Source organism: Rhineura floridana, chromosome 19 (assembly GCF_030035675.1).
Source record: "Rhineura floridana isolate rRhiFlo1 chromosome 19, rRhiFlo1.hap2, whole genome shotgun sequence".
Lineage (NCBI taxonomy): Eukaryota > Metazoa > Chordata > Lepidosauria > Squamata > Rhineuridae > Rhineura > Rhineura floridana.
Genome location: NC_084498.1, coordinates 15,201,797 through 15,214,376, shown reverse-complemented (window position 1 = coordinate 15,214,376; position 12,580 = coordinate 15,201,797). Strand labels below are relative to the sequence as shown.

The following is a 12,580-nucleotide window of genomic DNA, read 5'->3' as shown; positions in this document are numbered from 1 at the left end:
ATTCAGAGCCACATGACAGGACGGAGAGGAAGCTAGGCCAATAGCAGACAACCACATACAGCAGAAAAAGAGATGGGGATGCAATCGGAACAGACAGCCTTACTTGCAATTCTGGAAGCTTTATGAATGGAATGGATTATTACTTTTATATCATTGTTTTAGCATCCCAGGTTTTGCAGCGATAAAGAAGAATAGCTCTACTGAGGACAAAATAAGCAGATAACCATAATGTACTTACCATGTACATCGGGGAGCCACAGAGTGTCGCTGCCATCATATTGTTCTGCAGATAGCGTGCAAATCCAAAATCAGCTACACACAGAAGCAAAACAAGCCAAAAAGAAATAGAGGAGAGTTCACAAATACACATATGTGCTCATCGCTTGATGACGAGAAAGGAGCACTTGAATGCGTCATAACAGTCACTGTTGAGCACAGGCAAGAGTTACTGTATCACCTCAAAACCTACAACATTTTTCAAACAGGAAGCTGCTGCAATCCTAGAAAACTCTTACTAGGGAGCAAGCTGAATACAGTTGGACTTGATTCCTTTGTAAACACTCATAAAGTTCCACTGTGACAGTCCAGATAGATCAAGCAAGTGAAGCTTTCTGTTGTTTAAACAGTGGAAGCCAAATATAATTAATGGGCTTCAGGCTGAAGTGAACATTTGTGTTTGGTTTTTCTAAGCCATATGTGGCTCTTGTTTAATAAATAGTATGCTATCACACACTGGGTGCAATTGGCAAACCATATTTTGATGAATAAGCCGAGATATGGAGAAGCAATTTATTTGTTATTTGCTGCACTTATATAACTGCCCCATAAGATAGGTTCTCTGGGTGGCTCACAAAGCAAAATTAAATAAAGAAGTCTTCAGTTAATCATAGTTTCCTGTTCCATCCAAACTGGGAAACTGTGGTTATCAGGTTTGGAACAAGTCAGAATCTAACAAAAGTTTCGAACTAGGGTTAAATAGCCTGACTTATTCAGATTCTGGAACCATTGGTTTCCTGTTTTGGATGTAACAGGAAACTATGGTTAATGGAAGACTTCATATTTGAACACAGCACACCAAGCAGGAGGAGGTAAGGCACTGCATCCGCAAGAAAACAGCTTAGGCATTTCTCAGTTTATTAATTCTTTTGGTAAACTACTTTGAGGCTTTATTACAATCAAGCAACATATAATTTTTATAAAATAAAAATAAGATGCAATAATACACAAGATGCAATTGTCCAAACTGACTCATTTCTTTCAAAGTTCCCTAAATAAAAACCAGTATTGATTATTTTAACATACACAAACTCATTTAACCAAATCAATATGCTTAAAAAGGTGGATGCATCAAACTGGGGTTTTTTTGTATTTTAATGTGTTATTTTTTACGACAAATGTATTTGTATTGCTGTGAACTGCCCTCATATTTACCAACAAGGACTGCATAGAAATGTTTCAAACATAATCAAACTTGATTTAAAAATCAATGGATACCATTTTTAGTAAATAAACTTTTTTTAAAGCCTAATTCTTTCTTAAAAAAAATCAATGGACAGCTCCCAGGCTTACCGATCTTTATACGAATGTTATTGGGGTTTGATTTTTTGCCACCCGCGAAAGAAAGAAGAATATTTTGAGGTTTCAGATCCCGGTGGATTATCCCTTTACTATGTAACACCTTCATGGCACCAGCAATTTGCTGGAGAAAGAGTCGGATTGTATCTTCACTAAGGGTCCTCATACCTGGAGAGAGGAAAATGCAGAAGGGAGAGAGATGATTAGCTGCAAAACCAGTCATTACAGTAATTGATATCCATCTATCATAAGAGATAATATTGCGATCATCCATAATTGTTTAGTGCTATAACAACAGAATGCATATATGGTGCGACGGTCAACATGGATTGGGGGTGGGGTCCAATTTATCTAATTAAAACATCCCTTCCCTCGCCTCTCGGCAATTTACAAAAGTCATTACATTACAACAAAGTAACAAAGCCCTCCAAAACAACAATGCAACTCTAGAAGGGGTGTGTGTGCTGTTATTTTTTTGTTCTGGCACAGTGAAAGAAAAAATATTAAGGCTGACAGTCTCTTGCAACTACAGAGCCCTTTGGATGTTACTCCCCACCTCCACTGCTGTTTTATTACACTTTTATTTTTTAAGATAGGATGTATGCTATGTCATTTTATCTTCACAATAATCCTGTACGGTAAGTTGGGCTGAGAGATGACTGGCCAAATGTCACCAGTGAGGTTCATGGGTAAGCAGGGATTTGAACCCAGGTTTCACTAGGCCTACTCCAACTCCCCGTAAATTGCACCATATCTGTACAATGAAAATTTGTGTGATTCTTCCCTAACACCTTCCCTACAGAGTGGGACCAAATGAAGTGGTTGATCCTGCATTTATTTAAGCCAGATATGGGGAACTTTCGGCCTTCCAGGTTTTTATTTATTATTACATTTATATCCCACCTTTTCTCCAAGAAGCTCAAGGTGATGTGCAAACATGATTCTCTCACTCCTGATTTTATCCTCACAACAACCCTGTGGGGTAGGTTAAGCTGAGAGACAGTGACTGGCCCAGCGTCACCCTGTGAGCTTCGTGGCTGAGCAGGGATTTGAACCCTGGTCTCCCAGGTCCCAGTCCAACACTCTAAGCACTACACCACATTGGCTCACCAATGCTTCTGAACTATAACTCCAATCATCCCTGGCTAGTGGCCATGCTTGCTAAGGATGATGGGAGCTGTAGTTGAGCAACATCTGGAGGCCAAAGGTTCCCCACATCTAGTTTGAACACTAAGGCTCGCCCATGGTAGAACCAGTTTGGACTGAAGTCCCCTTCACATGTGAATTGCATGAAGTCTGCATCACATGATTAGCATGGAGCGGTGCCATGCTGTTGGCCCCTAAACATCCACGTGCTGACATGGACCATCTGAACCTAAAAATAACCTGCCCTAGGACCTTTTGGGGAAGGTTGGGGAAGAAATCTAATAAAATCATTAAATAATGAGTAAGACAACCAACTAAGCCTATGTGTGAGCAGGTGCTCATACACAGGCTTTCATGTGATTGACACACATACACACCCCTCTGAGTTCAGGACAGCAAATACCACTTCCCCCATTCTATCTCCACAACAACCCTACGAGGCAGCTTCAGCTGAGAGATAAGAGATTGGCCCAAGCTTCACATATGTGAACCGGATCTCCTAGTCATAACCCAACACTCCTGCCACCTCACCACACTGCCTCTATAATTAACATTTAAAATTGCCCAAATGCCGTTGATGAATCAACTATGAACTCATTTCAGTTGGTCGGAAGCTGTAATGTACAAGCCGCAAGTTGAAGCCAATAGACAAAAAGTGAACAGGCTTCAATTTTCCAACACCCTCAGGCAACTGAATGTGACTGGCCTAGCCATGCGTTGAGAGACGTGACCTATTTCAAAATGCCTGAAGAGTTACCACACAGGTGTGTGAGGACAAGTCATGTTTTTGACACATTTACCTCAGTGCAGCTAAGTGAGGTCAGGCTCTCTCATGCACTTACACAAAAAATGCAGGGGGAAACAGCAGTCGCTTCCTCTGACACGAGACCCCTCAGGTGGAAAATCCAAATCTTTCTTATACATAGTCAAAAACAATCTAACAAATTAGCCAACTATTTGCCTTATTTTCACAGCAGGCAAGGTGCGACCCCTGAGGGAGCCACCTCACTCAGCCTAATGGTAGGCCAAACCCTGATGTCCCTGTTTCGTTCCCTCTTGCCGGCTATGCGCGCCTGAAAGGATTTGATTTTATTTCTTTTTAAAATATTCCCATGGAGCTTTTTGGGGGGGGCAAGTCCCTCAAAAACCCGCTAATGTCAAAAATAAGCATCACACACAGTATCACAGTACAATAATTTAGAATGGGAGGAAACAGTGGCCCTCCAGATGTTGCTAGACTAAACTCCTATCAACCCTGAAAACTGGCCATGCTGGCAGGGGCTGTTGGGAGTTGGAGTCCCATAAACATCTGGAGGGCCACAGGGTTCATCATGGCTACTGGCCACTAGGGCTATGTTCCACCTCCACTATCGGAGGCAGGACGCCTCCAAAGGCCCATTGCTGGGAATTGCAAGTGGAGAGAGTGTGTTGCACTCAAGTCCTGCTTATCGGCTTCCCATAGGTATCTGGAACACTAGGCTAGATGGGTCACTATGTTTTCAAGGGGCACAATCCCGGCATGGATATCCCACTTCAGTGGTAACTAAATGCTGTGCTTATATCACACACAAAGACTTCCCACTGGCTCAAAAAAACATGACCAAGCCCTCACTGATTAATGCGCAGCTTGGAATTCACAATGTTTATACAGTAGGGCCCCACACATACGGCGGGTTACGTTCCGGACCCCCGCTGTAAAGCGAAAACCGCTGTAAAGTGGAACCCATTGAATAGAATGGTGCGCGATGCCCGAAAACTGCCGTAAAAGCGGAAGAAGCGCCGTATGAGTGGGGCTTTAGTCTAATTGTGTCTAATTGAGACCGCTGTATTAGCGAATCGCTGTAAAGCGAAGCGCCATAAAGCGGGGCCCTACTATATATAGAATTTAAAGAAAGAATTTAAAGAAAGAAGGGGAAAAGGGAGGGAGCCAAGATCATCTAAAAGTTACCTTAGTCAGCAGCACACCACCAATGCTTCACCTGTTTAGAGATGGCAAAAGGAGCCAATGCCAACACTCGGGGCTGCTTGCGAGGATTTGCCAGCCTGCACATTCCACGGCAAGGCATGCTGACTAACGCCATAACTACTTTTTGGCAAGAAGTAAACCCATCTCCTCTTCCGCCATGTGAAGAGACAGCTGAGCTCATCTTCAAAATCTGGGCAGCGAAGTAAACAGAAGCCTAGCTGGGGGCATAGCAATTCAAAACCCATCCACTGTGCTGAAACTGAGGACCTTGTCTCGTAGCACACTTGCCCCAAATACTGGCCTTCACTGCACTACGCTGATGCTGTTGAAAAAATAAAGTGTCTAGTCCTCACTGATTCAGATAAAAAAGTTCAAAACAGGTGGAGATAAAAGAATATGGGCAGAAAGCTATGAAGCTAGGAGAAGAACTACTAGCGAGTTTCAGTGCGGCCTGGAATTTTCCATCCCCTTCCTATTCTTCCTGCCTTGTAATGACACATCTAAGGCTCTATACATTTAAAGCAGTATTATACCACTTTTAATAGGCATGGCTTCCCCCAAAGGATCTTATAACTCCCAAAGTGGTTTAACAATCAATTCTTCTTCCCAGAGAACTGTTAATTCTGCTCCAGTGTTTCAAACTCTGCAAAAAATTCCTAGATTGGTTTACAAGTCAATACTTCTTCCCAGGGAACTCTGGGGACTGTAGCTCTGTGAGGGTAACAGGGGTCTCCTAACAACTCTCGGCACCCTTAACATGTTACAGTTCCCAGGATTGGGAATGACATGCCTGTTTAAAGTGGTATAATACTGCTTTAAATGTATAGTGCAGATGAGGCCTAAGTCAAGGAGCATATATGATCTGTTTCTTATACGCAAGTACCAATGTTCCTATTACTCCCAGCTGATCCTACTCTTTATACAGAATAAGATGTCATTACTGTTGTTACCCAAAGATCTCCAAGCAATTTACAGCACATTTAAAACAAACATAAAAACATACTTCAGAAATGGAACAAAAACAATCCCTGTAACAGACACGTGTTACACTAGCAACAAAACAACTTCATCTTAGACTATTACAAGTCTGGGGACAAAAAGCACCAACAATATGTCAAAGGCACCAGGTGGGCCTTGCTGGTGACCCCATTCCACAGACAGGGAGCCACAACTGAAAAGGTCCTGTCCCTTGTCACTACCCTCCAAGCCTCCCTCAGAGGGAGGATCTGGAGGAGGGCAGGTAGACTTTGGGGCTGTACCACTTCAGACTCTGAATATTCTACCATAAAAAGAGCTCCTACCATGCCATAAATTATTCCTTATCTGCTAGCTTTCAAATTGCAGGCATTAAAATACGGGAACATTAAAAAAAAAAAAAAGGACCATCTCCTGCTGGTATTGTAAAGCGACACCATCCTTTTTAACCACCTAATTTTACCACACTCAGCCTCAGGGAACATAATTAGCATTTGTTTTAAATGCCAGGCATGTTAGTTTAGCTAATCTTTAAAAAGTCTCTATAGTTAAGAATGGCGTTTTATATTCAGCCAAAAAAAAGGTTAAAAAGTTTTCAAGACTGAACGAGTTATTTAGGTTGTCTGGCCTCTTCTCTGGGAAACACAACTCCATTAAAGACTAGCCACCTTCTAATGAAGAAAATGAAAGGGCAGTCAAAAGTGCATCAGGCTAAGCAAGTAAGAACCACTCAGTATGCCTCTGTTAGTCACTTCTTTTTTAAAAAAAATCATGCAGAAGGAGGTGAGGTTTCAATGTGCCCTTTGCTACCAATATTCAGGGCTGGGTGCAGAAAACACGAAATATGGTTCTGGAGTCTGGACAAAGCAGCAAACTTCTTAAAAACCACAGCTTTCAATCCCCCCCCTTTTTAAGTAAACCTCTAGCCCTCATGGATGCGAAGATAAACTCGAAAGATACAATGGAAATTCCACTGGTCAGAAACCAAAGAAGAAGGTGAATAAGAATTCCAACAGTTAGAGGGAGGCACTCTTTGTCCCCTGCCCATGGCAAGCAAAAACTGAATAACGTTGGCAAATTCGCGTTAAGTTATCCAGGTCACTGAATTTGAACATTCTTAGTACAAAATGTGGGACTAGATGTGAAAAGTGTGCCAGAGTGGCAAGGTAAAACAGGACAGAATAACTAACTGCACTACTGAGTGGCAGTAAGAAATTACCTTTCCTCCAACTTTCTCAGGTGAAAATAGGAATGCGTATGCAAGACCCCAATTCTCATACCAAGGGCTCCTGCCCAAAGTCCCTCCCTCACTTTATCTCTGCTGTAGTCATGTACTCTGCAATAGTCCCAATTTCAAAAAGGCCAAAATACTTGGTTTATGGATTAAAAGACATATTCAGAGGCAAGGCCTACAATATGCCACAAGGGTAAAATTATACATCAGCAGGTACAGCGTGCGGTGGTGTCCACAGGCTGTTGCTTAGTGTTCACAAGCATGTGTTTAGATGTGCACACACTAGAGAGAACATCATAGAATCATAGAGTAGCAAGGTACCTTGGAGATCATCTAGCCTAACTTCTTGCTTGAAGCAGTAAATTCACCACTACAGCATCCCTGATACAGCATCTAGCCACTGCCTTTTGGATTTAAATATTCAAGCCGCATCTGCTCTGTATATTTAAAACAGTATCATGACACTTTAAACAGTCAAGGCTTCCGCCAAAGAATCCTGGAAAGTTTAGTTTGTTAAGGGTACTGAGAGTTGCTAGGAGATCCCTATTCCTCACACAGAGCTCTAGTCTCCTCAGAGTACCCTGGAAGAGGGATTGGCTGTTAAACCCCTCTATGAATTTTTTTTTTTTTGCAGAGTTTGAGATACTTTGGAGCAGAATTCACTGTTTTTCTTTTTTTTAAAATATTATTTTAAAAAGCACATGGTATGCAAAGTTCTGCATTCCATCTGCTAAAAGCCAAATAAGCGGTCGCTGCTTACTTTGCATTCAGATCGAAGCTAACTATTCATCAAACATTAAAACACTAGCACCAGGAGGAAAATGTGAATTTTAACTTTTTATTTCTTCCGTTCCAACAGTCCGGCATGAAATAATTTTGACCAGCATCTGATGAACCAGGGGTGGTCATCTTTTCCCATGAATTAACTTCACACAAAATTAACAAGAAGGACAACCTAGATTAAAGATAGATTAAGCTGTTTGTTTAAACGTTGGCCAAATCCTGTTCTGAGAACGAGATGATTAAACATGAAGAGACAGCTTTAATCTTTTAAATTAGCATGCAAGACTGATGTTTTCTGAAAAGGAAGGAAATTTGGCAGCAGTGGGGCGGAGAGAAGATGCATACCTTCTAAATTCACTGCATATTCAGAAGAGCAGCCAGCTTAAAATCCAAAAATACAGGACCCTGTTTGGAGATCTAAAACTTTGCAAGCATTTGCAGATCTGTTTCTAAAAATTATTTTACTGCCACAAGAAAAATTACTGGGATGAGAAGTGCAACCAAAACAACTAGAGATGGGTATATTTGTCTTTTGGGAGTAACTAGGATGGCTTGCGTTTTCTTTTTAAGGTGTTTCATAGGAAAAATATCCCTGATATCATAGAGGCGGGCCTCATCTGCACTATGATACCACCTTAAACAGTCATGGCTCCCCCCCCCCAAAAAAAAGCATCCTGGGAACTGTAGCTTCTTAAAGATGTTGAGAGCTGTTGGAGATCAGAAAGGACAATAAGAGTCTAATTCATGGAGGGGTTTAACAATCAATCCCAGAGAACTCTGTGAGGGGAAGAGCAGTCTCCTAACAACCCTCAGCACCCATAACAAGCTACAGTTCCCAGGATTCCTTGGGGGAAGCCATGACTGTTTAAAGTGGAATGATAGTGGAATAAATGTAAAGTGCAGATGGGGCCCTGAAGGGAGCCTTGTAGACAATCTAGACCAGCCTTTCCCAACCAGTGTGCCTCCAGAAGTTGTTGGACCACAACTCCCATCAGCCTCAGCCACCATTGCCAATGGCTGAGGCTGATGGGAGTTGTGGTCCAACAACATCTGGAGGCACACCGGTTGGGAAAGGCTGTTCTAGACCAACTGCCCTGTTCAACAAAGGGGGAAGGGTTGTAGCTCAGTGTTAGAGCATCTGCTTGGCATGCAGAAGGTCCCAGGTTCAATCCCCAGCATCTCCAAGTAGGGTTGGGAGAGATTTCTGCCTGTAACCCTGGAGAGCCACTGTCAGTCTATCTAGACAATCCTTCCTGAGCTAGATGGGCCAATGATCTGACTGCTAAAAGGCAGCTTCCTATGTTCCTGTGTAGGAAAGGCATGGTGTCCCAGGCTAATGGCTGCCTAGCCTCTTGAATTCCTCCAACATTTTAATTTATTTACTGTATTAAATTTATATCCTGCCCTTCCTCCCAGTAGGAGCCCAGGGTGGCATTTTAGGGCCCAACAGCAGGACATACAGCAGGTATGGATGTGATTGGTGTCTGCATGGGAGACCAGTGGGGTATATTTAAACTTGCTGTCACTTTTAGCAAGAACTATAGGTCTTCTTTAAGAAAATAAAAGGGGGTTAGAATGGGAAATTGTTGTTGCAAGGAGGAAGAAAACCCCTAGAGCCCCATCTCCTCCCTCTAAAATGGACTGGTAGGATCAGAGAGAGAGAGAGACTGACTATAATTGAGTTTAGTTTTTTCAAGATTAAAAACATGAGATAAAAGGCAAGATGTCATTTGCTGAGCAGACAAACACGTCCTGATTACTTCAATTCAACGAGCCTTGTCAAACCTTGCCTTAGGCAAATCATTGGTGGTGTTTAAAAACAACAAACCAAATCAGCAAACAAACTTTTAAAAAATCAACTTAATTGCTACGGCCTTATAAACAGAAAACCACTCCCAGAAAAGTAGCCCAAACAAAATCAGTCATTACTGACCTAGATTACATACCTCATCAAATCAGGCTTTGAAAAGGGCTCAGGCTTTTGAGAAAACATGCTGAAAATCATCAGTGAGGAAGTCATTTCCAAAGGGGTCGGCTCAGGGGTGGCAGATTGCAAACCAGTCATTACCCTCAAAATGGAAACAACCAATAGACTCTGGTTCTTCAGGACCTTTTAGGGTCAGTGTTACACTTTGGTGGACCTCAGCAAGGGGCCTTCTCTTGTAAGGGAGAGCCACGGCTCACTGGCAGAGCATTTGCTCTGCATACAGAAGGTCCCCTTTTGAAACCCTGGCATCTCCAGGTGGAGCTGGGAGAGAACCTTGCCTGAAATCCTAGAAAGCCTCTGCCAGTCAGTGTAGACAATACTGAGCTAGGACCAAGGGTCTGACTCGATTTAAGGCAGCTTCCTATGTTGCACCACCAGTCATTCACTCTCTCTGAGATACGTTTGCCCTGTGAGTGGCTGGGAGCAGGGACTCCACTCTGCTCTGATTTGTAGTGGGCGGCCATCAGGTTAAACATGCCTGGACACGACCCCTTCTCCCCGCATGGCATTGGCACTGCAAGGCTGGGCCCCTAAAGGTGGGATGAACAAATCTGGAAACAGGCCCCTGCAAGCCCCAGGGCTGTAAGCAGGTGCCCAATGATGCTGACCTCTGGTGCTGGGCCTGTGCACTTCTATTGTTATTCAGACCCTTGACTCAATTGCTCCTCCACACCAGGAAATAAAATAAATAAAATCCCTGTACTAAGAAAGCTAACATGCAAGGTGAAACCCTTTCTCACACTAGTTTTTTTTTTATGTGCAGGGATTTGTTTACTTATTTTTTAAAAAATGTACATAGGAGCATACCATTATACAAGCCATGCACAATGCTACCTGCAATGAGAATTGGTCCAGCCCAAGCACTTCAAACAACATTGGCCTCCAAATGAAAGCCACAAAAATATACCTCTGGAGCGTTCTGTGCACTGGGCATTGTCGCCAGTATTGAACCTACTGCTCGAGTCAGCTCAGTTGCATGGCCCTTCTCAATACAACGGGCAAAGTAGTAAGAGGGGTCAGATTTGCCACACCTCCTTACCAGGGGCGGAGCAAAGCCTGAGCCAATCCTGGAATGTTATAACAGCGTTCCCGAATTCCCTCAGCCAGAGACTTCTGGAGAAGCTGTAAGCTGATCAAAGCTTCCCCAAAACAGGGACACCAGCAAAAGGCAGACCACAAGTTTTGCAACAACAAAAAAAGTGGGAAGTTACACATTCTAAGACGCTATATTAGAGTTGCAAACATTTCAGCACACTATTTATGTTTTGTAAAAAAGAAGAGATCCATGATGATACTTACTGTGCAAGTAATCTGCCAGGTCACCACCATTGCAGTACTAGGAGAAGGAGGGGAGAGAAAAGAGAAATCAGTAAGCAAGGCAAGTTTTTCCCCATCAGGTTAAGAAGGGAGCAAAGTTACATTTCACCAATGCAAATAAAGTGTTAAAACAGATAGCTGGTCATTTCCTCCCTGCTTGATTAAGTGGTGAATCACAGGACTTGAGCCATTTAAAAACTAAAAAAAAAGTATCTTATTTTACAGGGGGTGGAGATAGGCTATGGCATACTTTTTCTTCTTCACATGTTCAAATTATGAGTATTAGTTCTTGAAACGCAGGACACATTAGAGGTAGTCAAACAGCACTCTCCAGGTGTTGCTAGACTCAAATTCCCATGAGCCCCAGGCAGTATGGCCAAGACTTCTCAAGGAGCTTTTTAAAAGGTCCCCCACCTTCGCTGTAAGGTTTTCTGTAAGTGCCCTTCCCTCATCCACTGAACACATGGGGGTGGGTGGAACTACCTGCTGCCCACCTCCCATCCACATCAATGTGCTCCCGAGTGAACAAAAGGAAGGCCTATTTATTAATCTTATTTTTAACACTTTTTAAAAACAAAATCTATTGCTCCCCACTGAAAACCTTTTGACTTGTCTAAAAAGGTGCTCCTGCTTAAATCCTGGAATTACATTGACCACTTTTTAAAGGCTCCTATGCCTTTAACAGAGCTGGTCAGGTAGACGTTCAACAGGTGATCATCTTTCCAGCATGGAGATATCTGCACAACAGCCCTGTGAGGTAATAAACAGGATAGCCTCCGTGTATGCCATCCTGAGCTTTTTGGAGCAAGACAAGATAGCAAGGCTGGAGTCCCTCAACATGGCAGAGAAACCTACAGCAAGAAGCCTCCTCGATTGCCAAGGCATTCTCCTGAGTTCCATTTTATCAACACAGGCTAGCTAATATGAACAGATCCTCTTCCTTCCTCCTTTTAAGAGGATGTTCACGGGTCATTTATTGACCCTCAAGACCAAAATAGCAGAAGCCTCCAACAACAGCAGAGAAAATCAAGACAGTAACTCAGGCAATAGGTTGGCTGCCCACTCTTCCCTTCTCAAGGAGCTTTTTAAAAACAGTCGCTTAAGAGGCAATAGCCTTACAATCTTTTTTCTGGATTAAAACTGGAGGCCCAGTTTTACACTTAAAGATATGGATTATTTACTAGCCGTCAGTTGGAAGGAAGCTCCACAGGCTTGGACCCACGACACTGAAGGCATGGCTTCTAGTTGTTATGTGCTGTTTATCTGAGCCATGGGGGACCATCGACAGAGAATCTCAGTGATAAGGCATGGATATAAAGGATCCGGCAGCCCTTAAGATATCCCGGATATCCCAAGAAATTAAGGGCCATAATAAATTCTGTCAACAGTTCCTTGAAGAAGGATAGGGAACCTGTGGTCCTCCAGATGTCTCTTGACTCTCACCAGCCGTTTACTAAACATTTACTAACCCTCAGTTAGGGAGTTCGAATCCAGAAACATTTGGAGGGCCATAAGTTCTTGATCCCTGAGTTAGAGTGTTTTACTGGAAGAAAGAGAGGTGGGTTCAAGATCCCCATTCACCCACGAAGCTTCCCAT

General features: G+C 42.9%; 1 protein-coding gene across 5 annotated transcripts in view; it reads right to left on the bottom strand.

Moving 5' to 3' along the window:
- Positions 1 to 12,580, bottom strand: part of ULK1 (unc-51 like autophagy activating kinase 1) — a 111,875-nt gene that overhangs the window by 70,405 nt on the left and 28,890 nt on the right. For all 5 annotated transcript variants that reach the window (XM_061602273.1, XM_061602275.1, XM_061602276.1 and 2 more), the window contains 3 exons: positions 10,966 to 11,002; positions 1,570 to 1,743; positions 239 to 312 (listed from right to left, as the gene is read on the bottom strand). In XM_061602273.1, coding sequence (XP_061458257.1) covers positions 239 to 312; positions 1,570 to 1,743; positions 10,966 to 11,002 — 285 coding nt within the window. The remainder of the gene's footprint in view (positions 1 to 238; positions 313 to 1,569; positions 1,744 to 10,965; positions 11,003 to 12,580) is intronic.